We start from the raw sequence: 27,871 nt of genomic DNA, 5'->3' as shown, positions 1-27,871 counted from the left end.
TGTCCCAAGGCGTTGGGCCATGGGACAGAATCTGAAAACCGAGCACAAGATTTTCCTGATGTCATCACCTGATGTAGTAATACTGCAATTACTCATCTAGGGGGTTGTTTTGCTTTTCTTCCCTTTTGCTCAGAAGGGTGGGTTAGGATTATTCGTCATCTTTGGCTAAACTGACACAAAGTTATGTGGAACAGATGGACATCACCAGACTGCATTTACCTACAGGTCATTAGCACAACACGTTTTGACAGGTCTGAATAGTTCAATCCCAGTCTGCACCAGTTATGATATTATAGATGTTAAAGCACTAATAGCATCCTGCCATTTCAGTTATTCTTTAGTTCTAGAATAATAATGAAGCCTAAAAAAGCATCCTTCCCATTACCTCCCTTTTCAGAGGGTTGCCTTCTAAAGTTCTTGCAGTAAGTTGCCTTTCCTCATGGAAGTGAGTTGTGGTTTGAGAGGAAAAAAGGAGGTATTTCACTCATCAGAGCTCCAGGAGGTTTTAGATTTACCCTTTCCTTTGAAACGATACTGTTAATTTGTGTGTCTGTTTTAATTTTAAATCCTACTTTGTCCATAAAAATAGTTTACTTAAATGTCCTGTATCTTTAGAACCAAAGGAAAATGAATTTTTAGACGAGGTATTAATACCTCCTGCCTCCATCTGAGGTTCCTGCTTTCCTGCATGGGTATGGACGTATGCAGATGAATGCTGACACACACGTATTTTCTCTGACTGCTCTGGAGAAGCAGCATCATCAGTGGTGACCACCGCATGCCTGCAGCAAGGAAAGATCAAGAAAGGAGACCAGACAGGACACATCTTGTACGGCCAAGCACTGCAGCTGTTCTCGTGTGTAAGGAAAAAAATACCAGTGAGGGGAACAAAAAAGCAAGCTGCCTTTTCTGCCTTAGAAAAGCCATCCCACAGCACCACCTAGCAGACACAGATGGATATGCATAACCAGACTGAAGACAAGACTGGCAAAATGCTACTGGGAGAATACAATGGAGCAGGACTGTGTGCTGTAAAACAGCTGTTCCACCTAATACCTAGCACAGGTCCTTGGTACGAACTGAGTTGTGCTGCCCTTCCCTCATGCAACTGTTACCCTTTTGTATTGGATATTTGTAGCCCAATGCAGCTAATTAATCTCTCCGCCTTTCTGATGAAATAGATCTTCAGTTTTGGGAGGTTTTTGGTACTTTGGAGTTGTGCTCTTTGGCCCCATGTATTTTTTAACACACCTAGCTTCATCGGAGTGATGGCATTAATTGTCTTGCAATTATTTGTCTGATCTTGTCTGCATTAGTCCAAGGTGCTAGGGGGGAAATCGCCCAGCAGCCTGCTGAAGAATACTTCCAGAGCACAGATTTCAAAGAGCCCAGTAAGCATAGCCTAGTCCCACCCCAGCGGCTGGGGAAGATGTCTTAGAAAATAGGCTGCAGCTGCTGGCTGCTTCTCTTTTTAAAAGTAGTTGTTTTACATGTTTGTTTTCCTAGAGGGACCAGAACACGAGGTTGCTTTTTGGGCTGCAAATGTGAGGTATTTATTTATGAAACTGTAGCAGCCTATTGCCTTTACTTTGTTACTTGATTTATCTTGTTCATCTCCATACCTTAAATTGCCTTTTAGCCTTCACCCTGCCATCCTAAACAGGTGAATATGAAAGGCTCTGGCAATACCCACTTGTGGGAAGCTGTCTAGGAGCTTGAAGGAAATATTCAGGGCTGTAATTAAAGAGGTGATTTCAGAACACAAGTGGTAGTTGATTATGCTGAACTAGAGCAGCACTGGTCTTCCTATGAATTGTGCTGTGGATATGTGAGTTAGAAAAAACATGACAGTAATAGGAAGGAGTAGTAGGACTTTCAGCTTGCCAAGATTTTTAGTTTGGCGTTATGCATGTAGCAGATCTGCTTTACTACTCAGAGGCAGTAGAGAGAGATCTGTGGCAGCAAGACTGAAATCCAGTCCCTTCCAGGTTCTGAGACTTTATTTTCCTGGTTAAAGCAGGAGACTGGCTATGAGGACTTTTAATTTACTTTGTAGCAATGAGAAAAATTATTAGCATTGTTATTGTTGTTGTTATTATTATTATTCAGAGCCAAGAACTATACAGCTAAATCCATATGTGGACACTTAAAATATTCTTTCAGGTATTGTGAGACGTTTTATGAAAGGAAATGTGCCTAAGAGGTACCTTGGAAAACTTAAAAAAATATTTTTTTTCTAGTATTTCCATGATCACTGTTGTAGTATCTTTCATGCCCTTCACACAGTTGCTCCATAATACTTCTCATCTCTTTCATGGAACTCTTTAGATGTTTAAGTAAATGTTCCTTGTCAAGTGCTGTGAGAGCCTACCATGAAACATTTTCTAAAAGCAGGCAAAATAACACCAAAGTAAGAGTTTGGTGTGATTTTAGTACTCTCAATAAACTCACCTCTTCAAAAATTGTACTCTACTGAGTTGAAAGGGTCAAATCTCAATTACATTTTCTTTTGGCTAAATCCATAGGAACCATTCCCGTCAGACATTACACAGCTACCGCAGTGCATTTCAGTTGAGCTTTCTGGGATACAAAGGATCATGTTCTGAAGCCGTTTATTTTACTGCTTTTGTGAACTGCTGCCCCTTGTTAGGGCATCACTGTATTTACTGATTTTTCCTGCAGTTACTCTTCAGAAGAAAGTGGAAGTAATCTTTGTGGTTTCTTCAGGAAAAAGGCAGGCTTGGGTTTCTTTTTCTTCTCTCTCTTTCTGTCTGTACTGCTCCCAAAGAACTGAAACAACAGCCCAAAATTGATCTATGATGCAAGTCAAATCACTGCTGATTATGATCTCATGCTTCTGTGGGTTCAGCTCTTTGAATGACCGTGGCAATTACTTGGCTAAAAACTATACAAGTCCCAGATGCTGAATAATTCTCAAAAGCTACATCTCAAATACGTTTCATTCTGACAATAATGAAACTGAAATGCTTATTCAGTAATGCCACAATAAAGGCCCATCTGACTGTGCAGTGGCTTGGTCAAATGTATTTAGTCCTCAGGTTCAGAGTAGGGCACTGAGAAGGGTCAAAAGAAGAGAAATCTGGGTTCTGCTGCTCTGCTAGCTGCTCCCCTGTCCTGGTCACCACTGCTGCAAACCTACCTGTAGGTTGATAGCTACAGCCTCCTAGGAATATGGAGGCATATATTTGGTTTTGATTACTTTATTACATTTCTGTTTGGTATTTTTAGACCTGTGGCAAGAATGGTCACATTTCAGGTGAGTTTGAAGGATGTTCTGTGGTACTTCTGGGCCTCTTTTATCTCACTTAGGAGATAAAGAATGTAGTCCAGGCTCGTCTTTGAGCTTCACATCCACACTTCCAGGAAAGTAGGCTGTAGGGAGACTTTTACACACACAGGTGTGTGAGTTCAGAAGCCCTGGCAGACCTGCCAGTTTTGAAATAAGTTTCCAAGCCTTGAATACTTGTCATAGCCATGTTCCAAGTCTGTTGTAGAGAAAACATGTTTCTAACCCTCTGCTGTCAAACTAGACTGAAACTAAGGATTGCTATCACTGTGGTACCACTGAGAAACTGAAACACAAATTCTGTGAGTCAATAGGAGGTGTGTTAGCAAGATGCTCCATATTCTCTTAAGTGCTTTGGAAAATTAAGTCACTTAAGACACAGTATCACAGATGTTTACTGTAATCCTAGATCACACCCAATGTGCAGAGAACTACTAGAATCTCATTGCATAAAAGTTCTTGTCTTCACGTGATTTGTGAACTGAAAAGTACATTTTTGGCATCTGAATCTTAATGTATGTAGGACTGCTCTGTTATACCAAGATTAGGTAATCACTGTGATGTGGTGAAAATAAGTGTTATGGACCTTTTTGCACCCTCCTGTCCCTTTCAGTATGTGTGTGTTTGGGGGGTGGTACAGGTGTGTGAGAGAGACAGAAAACAAGTTGCAGGTGCCAAGCTTCGAAAAATTAAGAATGCTTTAAAATAAAAACCCAGGGGTCTCAATTTTTTTATTCAAGTTCTTGATATAGCTGTTATTATTTAGTCACATTTAATCATTTAGACACAGTCCTGGGCAACTAGCTTTAGGTGGCTTTGCAGGGAGTTGGACAGGATGGCCTCCAGAGAGGTCCCTTCCAACCTCAATCCTCCTGTGATTCACCCAAAGTTCCTCCTCCTTTTTCTGCTGTAGTGGTAGCCACATACTTTGCCTTATACTTTGAAGAAAACTGTAAAAGCCAGATCTTTTTTATTAGTTGTAACAAAGAAGCTTGCTTTTAGCCAAACGACTTGGGATCTGAACATGGTGATGAATCTGAATATTAGAGTTCTCTCAAGGATGTTAATGAAACTGAAGTTGACATTATCTAATCTTGTAAACCTTTGGAATGCAAGTGAACATGAGTGTGATTAGAGTTAACCCCGACTTGGGCTTGGGAAGCCTTTGCCACATTACCAGGAGGAGTGCTGTACAGAAACATTTCCATTTTTATTATCCAAGCAGGAGTCTGAGGGGGTCTCTTTTCACCTCTTTCTCCTTTCTGTGATTCAAAACCAAGCATACATCTTTTCAGGTTTTATGTTTGTTTGATTTGCTGTAAAATTGAGGGTGGATGTGATGAGTTTGGTTGATGTAAGTCAGAGGAAGGAGGCAGCTTGAGATAGAGGAATTACATTATCTCCTTGAACACTGAACTTTGTCTCTCTTACAAAATAGTTATCACTGTGATAGGAGAGTACTGTTGCCTACCATAATAATATCATATTATCTTGCCATTCTGCAGCTGTATGCAGAAGTTGCATAGCTGCTAGCATTTATGAAAACCAAAATTTAAACTATCTCCATCTCTGTCCCCTTTCAGTGAAGGAGAGAGTTAGAATAATGTGAAATTGCTAGGGCTATGCAATTAAGCAGTGCCTTAGCTGATACGCAGTGACTTGTGCCCCCATAAATCAGGTTTCTAAATGCTAGCTCTGTGGAAGATTCTGCCACTCAGCTCAGAAATCCACCACATGGGAAGTTGGGAATGTGCCTGGGCTCAGTTACTTTTTTGTTTTCATCATGGAGTCCTGTGGCTTTAGAAAAAAGCATCTGGACTATACCGATGATGTGAACTGGATTTGAGGATAGCCACCTTTTCCAGACTTGGGAAAGCTGTGACAAATAGATAGATGATTGCTAGAGAAATGTGATCACTTCCGTTATGTTTAGATGCTCTTCAGAAAGCAGCTTGATTCATTAACTTTATTTGGCAAGTTGTCCAAAGGTAAATAAATGGGTCTGGTTTTGCAGTCAGACCACTGCTTCTGACTTCCTTTTTGTGCCTGATAATACTCAGAAGTTTGAGAATAGAGAAAAATCTTCATTCTATATATACAGTGAAATACTAATACTTTTACTGTTCCAGTAGCAAATGGAATATATACATCAATATCTCCTTTCTCTAGTTTTACTTTATTAATTATTCTTTCAAGAGGAGTTTGTGGTGGGTTTGTTCCATGGTTTTATGTACAGTATTTGTTCTTTCAACAGTTTTATTATTTCAGTAGTTCAAACCACTAGTATGTTGCTTTTAGGGTGCCAAAAAAGGATAACCTGATAACAATTATTTGCTTAAGAAAGGTGTTGCAATAGGTAATATATAATAGTCTGGACTTTTTCTTAACACACTATCTTCAACCATTTCCACACATTTTATACACAGGTTGCTTTGATTTTGAGTTTTTGCTGTTGAAATGTTGTCTGTGAGATTGTACAGTGTCAGGAAAGGACTGCCAACCATATCATTAAACTTACAGGGGTTTTCAGGTGAAGTTATTTAAACCCAGCCATAGTTTTGGTATTTGATATGAGTACTTTTTAATGGAACTGTTGAAAGAACAAATTTCACGTGCATAAAACCACAGAATAATAACAGAGTAGTTTTCCACTGTACTTGCAGACTCAAATAGTTTTTTCCCCTAGGGCCCTTGAACTCAACCTTGGTATTATTTAAACAGGACATCGCCAAGGCCACTAACTCTAGCAAGTTGTTTCATGAGCAGTAAATCTAATGAAGCAATTTTTTATCTTTGTTCTCCTTCTTCCTTGCTTTTTCCTTCCCATCCTACATGTTCTCAGTACCATCAGTTCTCCCATGCCTGTCTTTGGTACAACTGGCAGCCTGCAGTGTGGCTGGTGGAAGGCTACATGAGGACTAATTTTCTAGCTGGCTTCCTTTCAAAATGGCTGGAAACTTCCTTTTCTGTTATGAGAATGCTGACTTGGGGTGTTCTGTAATGCAGTTTTCAATTTGAGTAGGAACATAGCTCAATTGCTGTCAAATATGACTGAATTCAGTGGGCAGATCCCATAGTTACAGGGAAGTTAGTCTACAACTGGACAGTGGGAGGGACAGCACAGCTGTCTAAGTAAACAAGAGTGAAAATGATTGTCGTGTGTTTGAGAGGGTTTAATTTTGTAAGGGGGCTCTGATAGAAGGTACTCTGATAGTTTCCTTATTTCTCTGTTTTCCTCTGGCTTTGACCATAATTCAGCAGAGCCACACATTTTACAGGTGACAACTTTCACAGGCAGGGACAGGGTGACCTCTGACCTCCACCTGAGCCGTTCTGTGCATTGGCCAGGAGGACAACTAACTTCATGAAGACACTGAAGTTTTGAGATGGTGCTTTGTACACAGTTCCCATATCAAACATACTGCAGGTCTGAAGCTTGTGAAGCAATGTCTGCCGGTCATGAGGAAATTCTTTTTTGCATCACCTACAGGCCATCCTGTATAAATCAGGGGTCTGGCTTTGATAGGAGATGGGTCTCAGAAGAAAATGGTTTGGTATGGAAAATTGATGTGGAGCCAGTGGACTTCCTTTTACGTAGTTTCTAATCACTCATGAAAATGATACAGTAGTGATTTAATCTTAAATCTAAAGCCCGCATTTGGAATTTAAAATATTTCTGAAAGCATACCTTAGTCAAATATTTACTTGGGGGCTTAAAAAAAGAAAATAAGATGCAATGTCACATCTTCTAATTGCCTTTTAAGTTCACAGTACTTCAGCTTTCCCGTATGTCGAATGTGATGAATTGCATCATGCTTCATAGAACTGTTACATGACTTGATTAATTGTAGATGGCTTTCAGATCCTTAAATGCTTTGCATGAGAGAAGTAACACATCAGTAACTTACCTTAGTAACAGGTTATCTAATCCCTTCTCTCTTTAAAAGTGATTGCCTTTTGTCTTGAGTACAGTGACATTGTATTACATTGGATGCCTTCCCAAACCAACGTGTCACTCAACTGCGTAACGAAAGCTAAAATAGTGTGATATGAAAGGGATTTTGGAGAGGAGAACGAAGATAAAGTCCTTTCTGCAATTAAGTTCATAAAAATTCTTTTCCTCTCCCAGTTTTTTGGAACACAACTAAGGAAATATCAACTTGGTCCTGCCCAAGGAAAAGAAGTTGCTGAAATTGCCATTATCCCAAACCTTTCCTGTTGCTAAAGGTTCAGCCCAATGACCATCTGTTGAGGACAGTGTAGTTCAAGGCTAACATCATACATCAATGTAGAGGACTGGTGGGAAGGTTTGACGTGCAACTCTTCTTTCATTATAAGAAGAAAGAAAAAAAAAAGGTGCCAAATGGCCTTAATCATATTTCTCCTATGTATGCACACACACACTGTTCTTGTGATTGATTTTAGTTTGCAAATTCATCTATTATGTGAAATTCTAATTCCCTGTGGTTTCATATCTTGTTGCTAATTATCTACTTATCTTCCTGTTACCAAAACATGAAGTATCAGTTACATCTGTTGCTGAACAGCTCATCAGGGTACTGTTCAAGAGAGACAAGGTTATTTTTCATTCATTCTGCTCATCAGAAATGCACATTTTATATAACAGATATATGACTAATTCCTAAAGACCCCTCTTTTTTAAACAGTGGAACATACTCTTAAACTACTTTGACTGTGACCTATAGACCTTAGGTCATGCATTTGCAGTAACTACCAAAAAATGACCTAGTCAGACAGTATGTTTCCAGATGCTAAGTTGCATTAGAATGAAATTATACATGTCATAGTATTTTTTGCTTAAGGCTAGTTTAGCATGCGCCCAGCCAAGGTTATGTTATCTAATGAAAGGAACAGACTTTACTAGATAATCTTACTCTATGATCCGTAACATGAAAGTGCTAGAAAACCCTTGCTATATATAAACAGTTCGAGGTGCATGTTTGTAGAAGAAAAAAGAGAAGAAAAAGGTCTGTTCCTTATCAAAATCTCTTTGATAGCACATTACGCTCTAGCAGAAATTGCTTCTCATGTTACTGTAGTTTCTCTGAAGCTAAATGTTTTATACCTTATCTAACAATCTTTATCCAGACACAGAAGGCAGGTCTAGATGTACTGATGATGTTCATTTGGCTGGAGTCCTAGAAGATACCAGTGTTTGGGAAGGGTTATTAAAAGCATCAACAGGTTGAATACGATGAAGCTGCACAATTTGAAGAGAGAAAGAAAAAAAAAATCTTAGTGTAAATCTTTACAAGTGAAGCATAATTCCTGTTCTGGACACAGGCTGATGGCAAATTTCCAGTTAAATATTTTTGTTTTGTGTTTTGCAATGGAAAAAGCTAAAAATTTAATTGAAACCAAACCCTTCTGTTTCAGCAATTTCGGAAAGAGCAATAGAGGAAGGCGCTCAAAACTGGGGCATACCTAATATGTCTGTGGTTGGGGCCCTTGACAAAGGTGTGATGACACCATCTCAAGAGTCACCTAAGACTAAAGAAGTTTGATCCTTTAATGTCCTATAGTGACCAGGTCCTATCCTGTCCTCTTTTCTGGCTGAATAATTATATGTAATTTTCACACAATGAACAGTTCTCATGGGAGAAACTGAGGAGATTGGTCTGGTTGTAGGGAAAGAAAACAAGACAAGTCTGCTCTCACTTTGTTTTTTGTCCTGCGAAGCTGTGAATGGTCTTCCATTCATCTTGTCATAAAACAAAGAAAAACATAATTTTAGGCTATTTCATGGGATGAGAAAGTCACTTCCCCACCTCACAGGAAGATTGTTATGGATATTCCAAGAGAGGGAGAGGGGAACGCCCAGAAAACCCTGTAGCATCTCCTGTCTCATTCCAAGCTCTGAAGTAAAGTTTTTTAAACAATGCCTGTATGATGTGGTGATGGCTGCATGAGAAATGCAGCTACATCATTAGTTCACTGCAAATGGCTTAATACAGGGCTGATTTCTACCCCCAACATATCCTTTTGAAGCTCCCATCAGAATTACATGTATTCAGCTGAGAGCTGCTTTGGCCTATAATATGCTTTGATTTGTTGTATGAATTGCCTGCTTCTGTGTACAGATTTTTTTCATTTTCCCCCCTTCTGCTTCTGGACCATGATTGATGATGTAAATAATCATTTCCAGGCATGAACCTTTTTTTTTTTTTTTTTCCTTTTGACCAGTCACTAATAACTACTTGCTCATCCCTGTGTTTTGCTGGTAAGCCAGATGAATTTCTTTTTAATGGCCTTCTTTCTCTTCATGTCAGAAATCTCACCGCAGATAAATGACAGATACACACCACATATGTAACAGTGCGCAGACCTTATTATCCAGTACGTTTATAGAGTTCTAAGAAACTTCATTTTAAGAATAGCAAATGCATGCATTTCTCTGCCATTCCTAGCATTACCCACTCTGGAGAGAGAAAAGCTTAAAGGAACATTCAAAATTAAAAGACTGTTGTTTAATTGATAATTTTTTAGCATCTCGCATCTTAAGCATATAGGGGTTTTCATCTTGATCTAACTTTTCTTTCTGCAATGTCCACGCCTTCAGTCCTGAGCCTGCAGAGCACTTAACAACAATTAATTTGCCTATTTAAGCATCCCTCTTTGAAGATTTGAGCAAAAATAGCTGAATATTAAAATAGGGTCTAGCATTATTTTAATATAGTCCAACTAATAAAAATCCCAATGCTTAAAATCGAGATGTCATCACACACATTCTTATTTGTTCTACTGGTATACCAGCCCACAGAAACATAGATTGTTTAATAGTTACAGCCCTAATGATGTAAAATGCCCAAGTGTACACGGTATTTAGTACCTAGAATGGGGTTATTCACATACATTATGCATACTGTGTTTAAGTGTGGCTTCCTTCATATCTCAGCTTTGTGATACCTCCATGTGTCCTGCACACCCTGAGACTTGGGCGGTTGTTGCCTCTCTGATAAGAAAATAGAGGAATTAGCATGTCTTCATTGCAGCCTGGAAAGCAGCTTTTAAGGCCCAAGCACATATGAACTCTTTCTCCCTTCTGGAGAAGGGTGATTACACTCATTTGAGAAGTTTTGTAGCATTCTGTAGGTTATTTAGACTTATAAATTTTTCATCATTCTCCTTAAAAGAGGCTGCCTTAAAGCTTAGATGGAAAATTAAGCTGACTAGAGACACTTGGCTCAGGTGATGCAGAAGGATCTCATTCTTCTGATCATTCTTCCATTCAGGAGCTATGAATAGAAAGGAACTGGATTACTAAATAGTGTTGTCAGCCTTTTTTGGAATGAAGTAATTTCCCTCAAATTTCAGTTGTGGAGAAGAGAGTCAGAGAATAGAAAGTACTTGGTTTCTTTCTATGTTCTGTAAGGCATTTGCACATCCTAGTAATAGGGGTTTCCAAATGTTTTACCCCATAATGTCTTTTCCCTTGTTTGTTTGAGTCCCCCACACCCCCGTTCTGGTATATTTTTGTCTGGGTTACATAAACACTTTGTACAACACAGTTACAAAGCTATTTGCTCTTGTAGATATTACAGTTCTTTCCCATGTATAACCAGCCCTGCATACTTCTGAGGTAGCTGGTCTTTAGTCATTGTATTAGAGGTGGCTCTCCCTGCTTGTGCACCGAGCTCTTGGCTGGGTTTCTCCCATGGAGATGTGGGAGAGGTCCAGTAAGATGCTGGCTGCAATGGTGACATCCTTGCTACATAAATACAGGTGAACAGCTTGTGAAATACTGAAATGACATTGTTCCAGGGACTCCAGAAAATTAATATTTAATATTTTTAATATTTATCAGAAAATACTGGGATGTTGTATGTGTCAGGTAAATTATGCATGCACATACCTGGCACTGACTACCTGGTTGAGAAATAAGATCAGCCTCTTTCCGCTTCGTGTGCATCCTGTTGTATGGGCTGTAAATACCTTAATTTCTACCAAAGTTGTGTTATGCAAAGGAATGTCAACATAAGATTATCCAGTTGTCCTTCCTCATCATCATCTGTTTTCAATATTAGATTTCTGATTTCAGTCTGTTTTCAAGATTAGATGTCTCTCTGAGAGCAAGGGCAGACATGTTCCAGGTGCATTTTTATTTTCCAGGGAAAGAAAGCAAACAAAGAAACTGGCACAGTTCTGGGAACTGCCACAAAACAGACACCTTATGCCAGAGCATCAGTAAGATAAGATTGTGTCGTTAGAGGCAAACCTTCTTTCATACAGAACAGACAGCTCTTGTTGCCCATATCCAGTAATGCTGAAGTTGAAGCACAACCCTGAGGCTTCTAGTACTATGTAAAGCAACAGTAAAACAGTAAACTGGTAGCAAACAAGGAGATTGAGAAAGCACGGTTTTCTTCTAGTACATATATTCTTCTAATATATATATACACACTCATATTTTCTTCTAATATACATACTAGTGTCTTTGTATATATGGAAGTGTATGTATGTGTGTATATATATATCTGCAGTTTTACCAGATGCTGAAGGAGCTTTTTGAACTACTAGCAACAACAAGTATGACATGAAACCAAAGAGCTGGATACAAGCTCTGATTGAATCCCAAATTATAATCTGGAAATATTAGAAGGTATTTTTCATCACTGCCCTGCTATAGAGCTTTTTCTTTTCTTTTTTCCTTTTTTTTTTTTTTTTTTTTTTCAGTTTTATCCTTACCCATCTTGTGAAATTCATCCAGAGACATATAAGACAAACCTGTGCTTTGGTCTGACTCCCCTGCCTCAACAGGAGAGACTGGTTGTGAACAACAGATATAGAAATGTATGGAACATGTAATATTGTAAGAAATCCTAGGAGAAACTCAATGCTTTTTTGTTTATGCACATCTAACTTTTTAATAGATAAGTAAACATGTCCTGTACTTATTTTTGATGGCTTTTGATGCAGTAATGCTGCACGCTCAAGGTGAGTGTTACGACTAAGTTTTCTTATGGCAGGTTTTAACTGGCACTTTTTGTATATCTTCCTTTACTGCCTCTTTTCTTCATTTGCCTGTGATTCTTCCTTGAAAATTATTCTTTGGGAGTACTGAGTCCTGGTAACTCTTCTTAAAAAGCAGGGAAAATTACAGATGTTTCTTTTAGCATCACACCATTTAATTCTGTCTACTTGTTCTGAATAAGAGAATATGAATTTGAACAAGAGTTGGTAGTGTGCCCTTGTGTGAAAGGCAGCCAAATGCATCCAGGGTTGGGTTGGCAGGAGTGTAGCCACCCACATGAAGGAAGTGCCTCTCCCTGTTTGGTGGTAAGATTGCATTGGCTGTTCAGGGGTCCTGGTTTGAGCTCCTCAGTATGAGATAGGTGTTTACCTAGCGAAGTGAGTCCAGTGGGGTTTCACCATGATGGTTAGCAGGGTGGAGCACATGGTATATGGGGAAGAGGGAACCGGGCTTATTCACCTAAGATGAGAAGCGAAGTGGTATTAGGTCCATTTCAACTTGAATTATTATAAGATTCTCTCAAGCTCAATATTTATGTTTCATTTTCCTTGCTTACTACAAAGGAAAATAATATTATATATTATAATGTGTTGTATATTTATATATATTTATTATTTATTATAATAAATATTGGGTTTATATATATATAACCTATATATCATATATTTTATTTAAATATATAAATACAAAATCTTCCATTCCAGGAAGATGTTTCCTCCTCTTGTGAACAGAAGGTGGTTTTATCCCCTTGTGAAACATGAAACTGAGCCTCACCGCGGGTGCTGGCGGGACACCAGTGGGCTGTTCTCACAGCACTACATCTGAAGTTGGGGGCATCTTTGCACCCCAGAAGAAAGAAGGGTTTCAGCTTTCCTGAGCACCTCTCACCGGCAGGCTGGACACTGGTTGCACTGCATCTTTCTTTAGCTGCAGGTCTGCCTGGCTGTGTCCTATCAACAGGATGAGTACATGGCCTACAAGGCCATGTCTGCACTTGAATTGGGCCTCAGAGGATTTGACCATAGTAAATCTTTAGTTAAAAATCCAATGCCCATTTCTTCTTTAAATTTGAATAGCATAAATCCAAAGCAGCTACATTGCCCTGAGTGAAATATTTTTACCCAAGTTTGTTTTCACTTTCTTCCTTTTTTAAAAAAAAAAAGTCCTAAAATTTTAAATCTGAACTTTATAAATATTGCTTTGGTCTCTAAGTCAGTGAACTTTCTGACAACATTCCTTGTAAAGGCTAAAGACTTTCCTGGCAAGTAATTAACAATTGGGACAAGCCCTTCCATGAGACATGAGATTTGCAGCCTGTTGTGTGGTCTCTTTGGCTGGGTCTGTAACACATTTCCGATTGTCTAAATATAAAGAGATAAAAAGGAAATGGACTGCCAAACTCCACTGTAAAACATAAAGCACATCAGAGGGAAAAGGTTTATAATTTTTCTTCTTCCTTTTACATTGCTGGCTACATCTTATCTTTAGCCAGAAGATGCTAACATCATTTCCTCTCTATAAATTGGCTTGCACGTGATACAAAAACACAATATGATTTTCTTTTCTAACTTAATACAAGTTTTGATACTTCAATGTTTTGACATTCAAGAATCCTGATTTAATCTCAGAACAGTTTAAACATCACTTTACCGAGCCAGTGGGTCTGTATTGCTTCAATGAGCCTTCTTTTTTAAATAAGTGGTAATATTTAGGGTGAAAATTTAGAATCAATTGGAACAACCAGTGTTTGCAAAGTGATGATACCAGGACCTTTTTTGAGCTAGCACAGCATACGTCTACCTCTTTTATTGCTCTTCTGACATCTAGTCCTGTCTGAAGTAATAGTGTGATTGCCCTGTAGATTTTAACAGAACTGTGATTCTGTTGAAGCTGATTCAGAAAGCAGTTGTGCCCGTCTTCAATACTAAATGAGAGCCTGGTAAGTCCCAGAAACAGCCTAAAAGGTTTTCATGAAGTTTTTTAACAGTGATTCAAATGGATAGTGATTCACCTACTCATGAATGAAATATGGAATTTGTTTCCGTTGCTCCCATTGCTGTGCCATCTGGGTACATCATGTGAAATAAAATGATACCAGTGACTGGGAAAAACTCTTGTGTCTTCACAAAGTGAAACAAGAAAGTCAATGTATTTCTGCTGTTTTTTCCTGTTAAGTAATCTCTCAGTTTTGAGATTTACACTTATTTTATTTGCAATGTGGCTGTCTGCTCTTTAAATAATTGAAAAGGCATGCCCTGCAAACACATTTTATAATTTACTCACAGAGATATGAGGATGTCCCATTTTGACAGTCATCACAAATGGAAACTTTCTGAATAGCTCTGGTATTTTGAAAGTTCCGAAACAGTCGGTCTTGGTTGAAACCCTTCTCGTTGCAATACCCGACACTTAATGTGTCATCAGCAGCATGCACGAGCTGCTACAGGCAGGTAGGCACATGGGTGGTCATGAAGGGATCATTTCGCAGGTAGGACCCGTTGCTTCACATGGGTCTTGGCAGCAAGTATCCCTGGAACAGACCTTTCAGAGACTTCTTTGTGCCATGGTGGATAATTAGAGTTGATTTTAGTGTGAGTATGTCAGGCTGTGGACTGTCCTTGTGTCTGGGGTTGACAGGCTATCAGATACCTTGGAGGGGCTTTGGCTGGGTGAAGACAGTTTCCAAGAGGCAGTACAGCTACTCAATGATTGCCTGCTTCTGTCAAGAAGCACTATTAAAGCAGTATTAAAAAGTCCCGCTATTAAAAAGTCCCCACACAAAGACATTGTGTGGGACAGTTAGCTAGTAAGTCCCCACTGCAGGCATTGTGCAGTTTAGTCTAGGACTGCAGTATTTAGGTTTTGTACTTGTCCAAGCTGTCCAAAGCAGTATGCAGGCTTAAAAGTGCCCACAGGGGTCTCAAATGCAATTTTCTACTGAGCAGGAAACAGTATGTTTTAAATGCAGTTTTTCTCAAAGCTAGTGGCCGTGCTGACTACCAGCAGAAAGCTACCATGGTATGTACCTATGTACCTTCACCTACAGTCACCTCCACTTCCCGGGGCTGATTGACTATTTAGTGAGGGGTTGGATAAGCCCTGAAAATTTGCAGGCTGAGGAACTGAACTTACAGTGTCCTTCTACTTGCTAAATGGCAAGTAAAATATAGCTTTCCTAATCACTCTTTTTTTCTGGGACTGCTTCTGGGTGGTGTTTATTCCTTATGCTGTCTTCTGTTAGCTTGTTAAGCACAGGAGGTTGACACCTGCAGATAGCACCTGAATAATCAGCTGGTTTGAGCCTTGGTCTGGTGCAACTGCAGTGGGCTGCCGTGAGGCTTCACAGGTCTTGCAGCGTGGCAGATAGAAGGTGCACAGCGACTAGTTCCTCATTACAGCAGCTGCCATGGCCAGCAGGTGACAAAGCAAAGGTATTGCAGAAAGTCCCTCTTTCTGAAAGAAAAAGAGATTTGCAAAAATAGACATAAGCCCAGTGTGTCCCCCACTGATTGCTGTCAAATGGAAACGTATGGGGACTTTGCCATGGAGTACTTATGCGTAAATGCATCCCATTGTCACCATGTGGCCAAACTTTCAGGTTTTAAGAACCATCAAAATTAAGATCCAAGATTTCTTTTCTAGGGAAAGGATCCTGATCAGATTAGTAAGCAGTACACAAGTACTCATCTGGGAAGTATATTAATGCTAGAATTGTTTACAGTAATCTGGTAACTCCTATTTTATGAAGTAACTTTACAAAGCAAGTGGAGACTTGTCGGAAATGTTTTCAATATGTCTATTAAACATATTGCTAAGGGAAATGTCATTGCAGAGCAGAAACAGTGTGGTATTGGTGTGACAGGCAAATACGCAGATGTCCGGTGCAGTCGTGGGGTTAGTGATTTGCTCATGTGTCATCCTATTTCAATTTCCTTTAATTTGACTACCCCATGTATCTATGAAGTATCACTGCAGCAGTACAACTGCAAATTAGACTAACCAACTAACTAAAGGAACCCGGTCATGTTTGTCACTGGGATTTCCTGGCTGTCATCCCTAAAAGTAACTGATTCGATGATACATCAAGTCTGAAAGAGTCTAGTTTCAACAACAGAAGATTTTGTGTTGCTGGTAGTTTCATTGCAGTGCATTAAGATCAATTCAGTGTGAGTGGGTAAAACCCAAGAAACTAGGGAAATACCTGGGTTACTGTTCATACTAAACTCTGTGTTTATAGCAGCAAGCTGCATTTTAGCTCATTATCATGAAGTGAGCTCTATTATATATCTCTGTGAGTGGCAATGCGAACACAGTGACTTGAGTCTATACCTGTTGCAGTCTTTTTTAGAATACAGGTGAAATCAGTGTCTTTGCATCTATGAAATGATTAACAGTGATTCTTTGCCTCTTAGGACAGTTTTGTTGAGAGGACTTGAAAAAATGAGGGAATGGGAATGAGCTAATACTGACAGAAATTATATATATGTATCCCTGAAACAGTTTAGCAATGCTAATGATTTTCTTTTTTTTCCTTTCCCCCCAGGTGAGACATTTTAATGACTAGGTGGTTATGTTTCAGAGTGCCTACCAACTTAATGTAATGAGACAAAGACCAGGATTTTCTGGAGCGTGGTTTTGTCTCTACATGAATGCATCCTAAAGTAGATTTAAAATGTGTCAATGGCAAAGGAGGAAGTAATGAGCACATTACTGTAGCTGGCCTCATTAAAAATCTTACACATTGTTGGATAGATTTGTTGCAGAACAAGGTAGCAGTAAAATACAGTAAACTTACAAATACCTGTTCTTCTGGAGCTTGATTCAATCACTGTAGGTTGGAAATTGTGTTTCTGGGACCACGGGTGTATCACCTTTTATTTGGCTTTAAATCCATGATTTAGATTGAGGATACAGCAGATTTGACCTAGAATCAGTTCTCCTAGTGAAAGCCCACTCAGCTGTGCATGTAGAGCCCTGCCTATTAAAATGTCCCCCTCTTTCACATCTCCTTTCATTAAAAGCTCCAAATACTCCCTTAAGTAAAGAGTTGTTTTTTCACAAAGCTGATCATGTCAAGTCCCTAAAATTTCTTACTCAGCACTTTGAAAATTTTCTGATAGTCAAATGATCCAGTCTGGAAATGGGAGATCTGTGATGAAACTTGATAGAGGTTGGCTATTTATTTCCAGTAGGTCCATTTTACCAATGTTGAGTCTTTGCTGAACTCACACTCTTCCTGAAAACTTGTAGGCAGAATGTTCTGTTTCAGTAAATCACACATTTCATGACAGGGTGGGATAATCAGAGATTAAGCACACTTTCTCCCAAGTTGTGTTAAATAGTGAAGATTGATCTACTTAATAATTAAACATTAAATAGTAACATTATAAGAAAAGAAGAAAACATGAGGAGAAGATCATCCCATCATACAGTAATTTGACGGCATCAAAAGCTCACAGTCAAAGGGGGAGATAAATGTTGTGTTGAGAAATAGAGGAATATATGCATTCTTAGCTCAGGAGGTTCTGTGTACACCAAGCTTTGGACAACAATGTTGGGGGTATGCATAGGTGCATGCATAGGTGTGATGTTCAACCTTTTATTACATGTGGCAGCATTAAGGTTTTGTTTGGATTCATTGACTATTGAGACTTCCCTGGGAGAGCACTGTCCAGTGAATGGAATTTTCAGCCAACTGGCTACCTTTCATTTTTTTGGTCCTGGCACAGCTTAATCTCTTCTGTTCCTGTGTTATTACCAGATCTGGATCGCTGCGCTTGCGTCTTGCCTGGTGTCATTTAACATATCTGGAAATGCTGTGGTTTGCTGAATGACAAGTTGCACTCCTTTTTTCCAGTTCCGCCTGGTGGTAAAGACAGCACTGAAGCTGCTGCTGGTGTTTGTGGAGTATACCGAATCCAATGCACCGCTTTTAATCCAGGCAGTATCTACTGTGGATGAAAAGAGAGGTGAGTAGCCTTACTTGGAGGGTGCAAAATCCCAGCACTGCTGAGATCAGGATGAGATTTCAGTGGTTCCGGAGTTTCTGTCATGATGCCTGCTTTGTCCGATGTACCTTTCATTTCTCGATTAAAAGCATATTTTAAGTATTCATGGAATTTAAGATTGTTTTGAGGGATGAATTATAGTGGAAAAATGAAGAATGAAAAGCTGAGGAGCTTGACTACCTCCCTAGGCACTGCAGTCATTGCCCCTTTCCTGCACCCACGTGCAAAGTAAGTCCCGTTACATCTTCTGACCCCGAAGGCTCCTTCAGGCCAGGATGTCATTCCACTTCCTTCTGAGAAGCAGCAGTCTGATTTAGAAGAGAAAATGATATCTAATCAATGTAATCCCTTTGAAGAGAAAGACGAGGTCAGTAATAGTACAGGCTTTATAGTAAAAGCAAAACCATCTGTTGTTACATTAAAATAAAGCCCCTGAGCAGATATTATACTATGAAATCTGTTACCCTTCAGGCTCATGAAAAATACTTGAATATGTATACTGTATTTTTTACAAATAAATAGAACAAAAATGGTTCTTTCTTGTTCTTCCCACAAAGCTATTGCTAAGCTCCTGGGGCATTCTCTCTTGATGCAAAACATTCCTTTGCCTCAAGGAGAGTTTTTGAGGTTGGGAGAGCCATTGTTGTGGTCTCAAACACATGGAGGTTGAAAGCAAGATCCCCTCTGTGGAGCAACTGCCTCCATGCTGAACTTGTTTGAGCGACTTGATATGGTAAAAGTGAAACAAAAAAGTTGGGGGATGGTGAGAAAGGTGGTGCCAGAAATAGGAGAAAGTAGCCAGATTTTGCTTTCAGCTATCAGAATGAGTGCGTTGAAAAGACAAAAAAAAAATTGTCTCTTATGGCAGGGGTACAGGCAGGGGCAATTCAAAAACAGTGTAACACTTTAGACAGTGGACTCTGCAGGTTGGCTTTCTGTTCTGAATTAAAACCAATAAACCTTACAATGCCATAAGCAGAAATGTAATTACAGTATTCATGTAATTGTGAGCGCTGTGATTTATTTTTACAGCCATTCTTAGTATTTCCTCGGCTCTCTGAACTCACTGGTATTCAAATTGCCATCTGTTCACATGCTAGTAAACCTCATTAAAGAAAAAAGAGAAAGAAAGGAGGACCCTAAACACACTACCGTGCGCTGTGTATTCCCTTCTGTATCTGTAGAACAGCCTTAGGCAAACATTTACATGCGCCGAAGTAATGAAAAAACTTAAGTAACAACATAAAACTGGTGAAAAAAAATCATGCGTGTAGTTAGATGGATACATGTTAGGAGCATGAGGAGAGGGTTTTTGGGAATTCTCATACCTGTGGGTTGGTGGACTGTCTCATGAACTCTTGCAAATAACTTAGCCCCAAATATCCACTTTTCCTTTTTTTTTTTTCTTCTTTTTATTACTAAGCAGTTCCACTTAGCTACAAAAGAGATTTTTTTCTTGTTTTATATTTAGTTCCTTTTCTAGGTCATCAATGTAATAGCTCTTCACTTTTAGCTGTGAATGTGCTATGCTTTAATGTATATTTTGAAATTAGTGGCTTATAACTGAGGAGCACCTGCCTTTTATGACTGATTTAATGGAACAGAAATGCAGAGGAAGAAAAAGCGATATGCCTTTTCTTGAAATGTTCTCATAAATCTTGCAGGTATATAATTAAGTTTAGCACTGCTTTGAAAAAAGTCCAATGTTTCATGTACATACAAGGTGATGAGATATGACATAATTCCTCAACATGTGTACCACACATGATTAACATAAAGAACCCCATATTAACTCAGCCTGGATTCAAAGTGATCCCATCTGTGGTTTCTATGTGAGAATACATCCATATGCAAACTGAAGTACAGAGATCCACGGAAATGCCAGCTTTACTCTCAGATACAAGCAGACCATAAGTGAATAACTGCATGGCCTTCATCATATAGGAAGTAACTTCTACTTATACTTCCATCTAGCTTCCCCTTCCCCCCGCCCTTTCTTGTTTCAGAGCCCCAAAGGAATTTGATCGCTTTTCAGTTTAAGCCTATCAGGACTGTGCAGGCTCTGGAAAGTGGAGCTGGCATTGCACTCTGCTGTCTGGGGCTGCTTTATCGCAAGAATTTTTTAGGACAGAGATTAAAGCCCTGTGACTGACCTGGACACTGTCACATACTGTTAGTGAACTAAGTTACTGCTTACCTGACTTGTTATGTTATTTGTAAATGGCCCACATTATCAGTTTTCTGCTTTTCCAGCCACTTCACACATAGTTAGATGTCCACTAAATTAATGCCCATGCTATAGGTATGATGGAAGGTATCTTCACTCATATTTAAATAGCCAGGAGTACAAGATGTTGAGGTCTTTCCAAAAGTCTTACTACCTTTCCATCCTATAGCTACTAGAGACAGGCAGTCTATAAGTTGGTGGCATTCCTCATGTATGGTTCTGGTTTTGCATGCTTTATACATACTGTGCACATCCTGTGTGGTTGTGATGTCAAGATTTTTTGTAAGACATGAATGACATAATTAAATACGTAAAAACCTTTAAAGGGGAAACTGAGATAAGACTGAGACTTGAAATAATGGGCACATTATTCAATAAATAGACTGTATTAATTTAATATAGGCTTAATAGTTGCAACCCCATAGCTCTCCACGTGTTTATGCACCATATGTGACTACTCGAAGGGCTGTAAGTAGCATTAGGGTTGAGACTCCAGCCTTCCTGTTGGAGTAACCAAGATAATGAGCTGTTACCAGTGAGAAGACTGTGAAAGGCAGTCGAGCAGTTCTTGTTTTACGCATTAGAAGGCAGGAGAACACACACAAAACTCGACCTCTGCTGTTTTACTTCAGTGGGCCTGTTTCATCACTCCCATCAATTTTGCTGCAAGTCCTGCATGGAAGTCATAACCTTATGGGAACATCCCAGTCTCCTCCCATAGGAAGCGCTGGGATGTTACATTATCTTTCTCTTACATCATTGTTTTTCTACGTCATGATCAGGTAGAGGAGACAGACAGGAAAGTAAACCTTTTTGAGAACTGGCAAGCATAAATGGTTACACTTGCTATTTTTAAAAATAAACTCCATAATATACAAATATTAAATAAGTTTTTGTTTTTTACTAGAAGTACATATACATTGCAAACCTAGAAATTACACAGAAAATGGAAGCTGTAGATTTTAGCTCTTCATAATAGTTTCCTCAAAGTTTCCTCTCCATCTATGAATGGAGAGCTTTTAATATTCTCCACAATACAAATAACCTTTTAAAGGAAAGGGAAAATATACATCATGTTTTTCATATCTCTTGTATGAGCGTCATTGCTTTACTACAGCAGCCAATGAGTTCAGAAAAGTCAACAATTTTTTTAGTGTATGATTTTCCAAGGTATCTTTCACAAAGTTTTTCTATGCAGCTTGAAAGGAGGAATTTTTTCACTATCATCCTATCATTACAAAATATTGCCTTGAAAATTAATTTTTTTCATGTAGGCTCATCTCATCTTTATGTGGTGACTCTCCAGGAACAACAGATTTGGAAATCCAAGCTCAGGGCATGAGAGTGGATGAGAACAAACACCTGCTCCAGATCTTCCCATATCCCAAGCTGTCTGGATCACAGGCTGGAAACTGTAGGCTCTCATTATATATTAGCAAGGAATATTGACCCGAGTATAGTAATGCAGTAAGTTCATGGTGCAACTTCCACACCAGAACTGCCTTGTCCCCAGGCTGGTAGAGACAGCCTTATGGCTATTTCCATGTTCACTCCTTGGCTGTTCAGCCTGAGATCATAAGGAAGAAAACAACATTTGAAAAGAGAAGTTTAATCTGGTACAAATTGGAGTAGCTCTATCAAAGTCGTTGACAGTACTGCTTCCTCTTGATTTTAGGTAGGGAATAGATGAATTTCAAATTTAAGACTAGATTTTAGAAAATGCCTAAGTTTAGTAGCATGTTAATTAAAGCTTTTGAAAGATGGATGAGCTGTTACAGGGCTGCCTTATTAGTAAGTGTGCTTGATTAGCAATTTTAGAAGACTGTATTCTGAAATAGAGAAGGAGCATGGGTAGAAGAAAATTATATATCATCCTTGCAGGAAAACAGCGAGGTGATCCTAAAAATATTCTTTTATGATAATGGAGAAGTATCAAGACATTGAGGCAAAAAAATCAAACACCAGGATGCTGACTTTAAAAAACAAAGCAGGATTGTTCCAATAAGAATAAAACCTGCCTGCAAAATAAAGGCATGTTTCCCTAGAAGAACTCTCACTGAATAATGCAATGGATTAAATAATTATTTTTTTATGTTGTTGTCAACTCATTTTTCCAAATGGCACTGTTATAAATCAGCATACTGATTTATAACATACTTGCATAGTTTCCCCATATTGTTTCTCTTTCTTATTTTCTTCCATTTTTATTTTTCACTGGAAACCACAGGAAGACATTTTTGTAGTGAGGATATCATTCCTGTTGATCATATATCATTTGTGAGCTAAGTGAATTTGTTCCACATGTCTTTTGAACATGTACTGCACAAAATGTCTGGTAATATAGAGAATCTGGTAGAGAGGTGTCTAGTGTATTTTCATTACAGCTGTGTATTTGAATTAGTATTTAATTAGTAATGTGCCTAAATACATCTGGAGAGCTGAGAGTGAATTTCCCCCTCCTTTGATTTTGCTCGAGATAAGGAAGCTCTGATTTATTATTCAGTAGTAAAGATCAGAGACTGTCCAAAAAGAGGAAAAGAGAAAACAGGAGAAATATTGTTGTCTGTGCATTCATTAACAGACAGGTTTTTCCACACAGTACACTGCCATTGCCTTGAAAACAGGGATCCTTGGCTAGCAGAGATTTTATGTCTGTGTAGCAGGATATAGGTTTAATATCAGCATGAATAAACAAGAACTGTTACCATTGTGAGAGTAATGCAGAGTTTTAACCTCGGGGTCACTGATCAGTCGGCAACAGGTGGTTGTGATGAAACATTTGCATTTTACTGCCTGCTTATACTCAAACTATCGTCATCCCTATAGTGTTGTTTCCCTGTACTGTTTAGGGGATGTGGGCTGTTGGAATACAGTGCATGTTTTCGTCTGAAATTCAAAGAAGACTCTCACAGTTATGCTTATGTAGTTGAATGGAGTATCTCTAAGTTAGGGGTAGCTTTCTGCTTTGTCCTCCTCACCTTTAACTGTACTGCAGACAAAACACTGAATTATAGTCTTTCATTATTTACTTCACCTTCCTAGATAGTTATGTGGGTTTTTTCTTTAGTAGGTGCAACCATCTTGCCTTTTAGCCAAATGAAATAGGATGGTTTTACAAGGTACCTTCCCCACAAGAGGTTATCTTGTGTCTGGCTGGCATTTCCTGTCTGATGTTTTTGGCAAAATAATAACTCATTAAGCCACTTGGGTTTAGGCATCAGATAACGATGCAAATGCAAATCAAGCAAGTACGTTATAACTGGAAGCACAAATTTTGACCTTATTTAGTGGAAAAATGAGAGAAACTTATCTGAAGGTTTTGTAGAGGGGATTCTTATTAAAATAATTTGTGTAAGAACCACAGCGAAAATCTTTTCCCCTCATTGATCATTTCTTTTCTCCAAGACACACAGTCTGTAATTTGAGAAAACTGTGTTTCTCTGCCGCATTGTTTTGTTAACAGGACTTACTTAATGCAGTGTAACTCAGTAATAGCATTAGGAATGTGAGCAACAAGCACACTGAAAACATAGCATATAGGTTTTTGTTGAAGATTTATCTAAGCCTGTGTGAACCTGTGATAGGTGGGGTAAAATTCCTCCCATCTGATTTTTAATAGTTCAGTGACAATGAAACTGGGCTAACAAAGCTTCTTTCATCATCAAGGGGGAGAAATTGGTACTTTGGGGGGGAAGTCCACCTAGCATATGTTTTTAGGATGAGCTGTGGCTTTCACTATCTGCCTTACCTTCACTTTCTGTGAAGCAAGGGAGATTGAAGAGGAAGCTGGATCTTTCAGCTTGATTTTTCACCATGACCACATATTCCAACTTGTGCTGCTTCTTGGATAAATGTTGATGCAACAGATTTTGATCACTGTCACCAATGGTTTCTGCTTTTCCTCTAGGAGCCAAGCTGTGGTCCAACGTCATGGAGATCTTGGAGGAGAAGGATGGGGTTGATACCGAACTACTGGTTTATGCAATGACCTTGGTTAACAAGGTTTGTTTACTTTGTTAACATAAGTGGTGGAGATAATGTTAGTATTTTCAACTGTATAATGGTCTTCCCTGTTAAGAATATATGACAAAGGAGACCTGTCCTGGAGAAGTTGCAGGACCAGCTGTAATCAATCAGCACACTCTTGTTACTTGTGTTGCAGTCACCCGAGGCAGCAGCTGGGAGCAGAATTGCTATTTTGCTAGATGCTGTGCGGAAATGTGTTATGACATGGCTCCTCTCCCAATGCTGACAACGCAGTGCAAAACAAAACTCAGCAAACTAACTCAACACATTATCCAAGGAGGGAAAGAAAGCAAGTGCTGGTGAAAAGATCACATGCTCATAAAGGCTTGCATTGTGCACAATTTTCTAGTTCAGATCATTTAATTTTTTTTTTACTTCAAGCTAAATATGATGAATTTAACAGGTCTGAGTGCTAGTAAGAGTGTTTCTGCTTAAAAAGATGAGGTTACATTTTTTCTTCTCTCCTTCTATTTTCTGGTGTCCTGTATTACAAGTAGTAGTTCTGCAGTAAAATCAAATGTTTTCCAAAGTACTCACTTATGCCATGAGGAGGGAGAAGGTGAAAGGCCCGTAAAAGTTAGAAATTTATTAGTGTAAATTCCTTAAAACTTAGCGTCTAGTCCTAAACAAATCGTAGGATGACTAAAATTAAAAATGGATTTTTTAATGAGCACAGAAAATCAACACCCTACCAGATTAAAATAACCATGTGTTTTATGATTATATTTAATAGGCCTGAGTATTATGGAATATTATTATTATCCATTATATTCATTTAAAGATCCTGAGTTTGTCAGTGGAGGTCATAAATCAAGCTGCCAGCTTATTGTGCTTATGGCTACATGGTTGGAGCTATGGGTTGCTTTGATGGTTTTCTGATAAAATGATTTCTTAATGGCAGATATTGTCCAGCAAAGATCCCTGAGAGGGACTAACCTCTCCTGGTGACATCACTGATGTTCCAGTACTTTTACTTAGAGCCTTACATGATAGTAAGGGTCCTCTTGACTTTAAAAGACCACATTATTTCACTGAGGTACTCTTTCTGAAAGGCATCACCAGCTTTATATGCTTCTGTCTGTAGCTGCTATGAAAGCCAAGGTGACTATTTTTTAATATCTCCCTTTTATACCTTGTTTAGTGTACCAGTTCCTCTTTCTGAGATAATTCTCTTCATCATTTGTGCAGTTGTAATCTACCTGGTGTATGACTTGTTCAAAAATTTTGTTCTGCGTTGGCTCTTTTATTATTCTATAGTTGATTCCTTTAGTCTGAGTTTTTCATTACATTTAAAGCTATTTTTAGGAGGAGGTAGTTCTTTAAAAACACACAAAAAGAAAACATCTCGCAGTCAAAGGAGTAAAGCCATTATGAAGATCAAGGAAGAGAGGAATCCCACAACGCCACACTTATAATTATGATCTGGCTTATGGACAGCTTTATGATGTTTTTAATGGGATTTTTTTCATGATTATAGAGAAAACAGCAAGCAGCATGTTACAGTTGTAATTTTTTTCCCCCACAGAGAATACAAAGAAGGCTCAGATGGTTTCAGCTTCTCTAGACAAGGAAATGTCAAAGTTTTCAGTGCAGGCAGAGTCCTCATGAGGGATTTGTCTTAAGGAAGCATACTTCTACTCCTTTTTCTTTCTCCATGCATATATTTGCAGACTGTTTTCCTTCCAGCTCAAGAGCAGAAAACACATCTGCCCAGACATAAGAATTGCTGCCTTTTATCCTCTCCCTCTCTTTTGTTGATGCTTAATCAATGTACTTATGCTAACATTTCATTAACCCTCTCTTAATTTGGGGGCATTTAAGCATTAATGAATCTCTTAAATGAGACTGATCCCAATGCAGATACTTCTGGTTATGTATAGTTCCAGTATAACCTTTGTTATCTTCCTTTGATTAGTTCCTATGATCTGTAAGATCTTATTCTAATCTCTACTTTCTTCATTTTTATTACTGAAGTCTGGATAGATTAAAGTCTTTACGTTTCCTTTGTATAAAAAAGAACAAAACTGCTTATCAAATGCAGAAGGAAATTTCTGTGTTGCATTCAATTCACTTTCTATTTAACCACTATAAACCCTCTTCATTATTGAGATTACACTGGAAGCTTTGTAGTTGTAAGATTACTGTTGATTTTCTTTTTACCTGTATTTAAGATTGCTTGTTTTCTCATATCATAAAATACATTTTTAAAAATAGATAAAATAATTACAAAATACATAAAAATTAATATCTTTCAGTATAGTCAGATTAAGCACTGAATGTTTTTAGCAGGTCCAGTAGAAAACTAGAATTTAAGCACCAGCTTCCAGGCCAGTGGTTACTAGTGGGAGCTTAGAGTAGCACCCAACAGTGGTCCATCAGCTGTAGTTGAAAATTTGCTGTATCAGGCCAGTGTGCTGTTAATACAGCAGCTGGCACATCAGTTTTCGATGACCTGCCTTAAGAACATCGCAACTGCAACAGTGGAACAGTGATCATCTTATGTCCTATGTCTGACACTGGCCATACCAGATGTTTTAGAAGTTGTGGTTCCTGGGAAAATAAATACATGAGAGAGGCTTCTTCCTATCCCAAATCAATTGAAAACTTGGCTGATACTTTTAAGTGTGTTTATTTACCGTGTAGCGCTTTTCACCATAGCACATCAGGTTTAGCTAATGTCTCTCTACATACTACACGGGCCCTCTAGTGAGGCTCAGACTGTTGGATGTTTAGTAACCAGAGCAGTACTCTTGTATCACTTGGTCTTGCACATAAAGCATTGCACACCAAATGGACTTGGTGTCCTCTCTGCACCACAGCTTTATACTGTGGTTGTTTTATAAATTATAAAAGGCACCATACTTATTAGTTTTACTAGCTAGGGCTATTCATTTTAAAAACTGCAAATAGAGTGAGCCTTTCAGTCTGAAGCCAGGTGTAGCCTAGCAATAATTTATGTCAGGTTTTGTTTGGAAACGTAACTGAGGATATATAATGATAAGAATATTGTGCTATTACCAGTTGAGTATGTTGTCTAATAGGTTTTATCATCTAGGAAAACATTTGGCCCATAAATTATTTTTTTTTACCCCCAATACAACTTCATTATTTTTCTTGCCTTTCTATTGGGACTGTTACATTTAGTGGTAGGTGAAAGGTATTGTTTAGGCTTTGGTAAAAATGTTGTTAAGAAGGTACATCAGGCTCAAAATTCTTAGGCTGGGGTTTTGGTTTTAATTTAGTTCACCATTCCAGAAGCAGCTGCTTGAGAGGGAAGAACTCAAAGGTGCACAGGCTTTACTACAAGGGTT

At 38.7% G+C, this 27,871-nt stretch overlaps 1 protein-coding gene across 10 annotated transcripts in view; it reads left to right on the top strand.

Annotated features, from left to right (window-relative positions):
• The window catches only part of FHOD3 (formin homology 2 domain containing 3), a 414,767-nt gene that overhangs the window by 262,419 nt on the left and 124,477 nt on the right, over nucleotides 1-27,871 (top strand). For all 10 annotated transcript variants that reach the window (XM_074825180.1, XM_074825169.1, XM_074825159.1 and 7 more), the window contains exons 7-8: nucleotides 18,157-18,268; nucleotides 24,442-24,536. In XM_074825180.1, the coding sequence (XP_074681281.1) occupies nucleotides 18,157-18,268; nucleotides 24,442-24,536 (207 nt within the window). The remainder of the gene's footprint in view (nucleotides 1-18,156; nucleotides 18,269-24,441; nucleotides 24,537-27,871) is intronic.

The sequence above is a fragment of the Strix aluco genome, chromosome 1 (genome assembly GCF_031877795.1).
Source record: "Strix aluco isolate bStrAlu1 chromosome 1, bStrAlu1.hap1, whole genome shotgun sequence".
NCBI lineage: Eukaryota > Metazoa > Chordata > Aves > Strigiformes > Strigidae > Strix > Strix aluco.
Note: the sequence above shows the minus strand (reverse complement) of the source record. Positions and strands in the feature narration are given on the sequence as shown.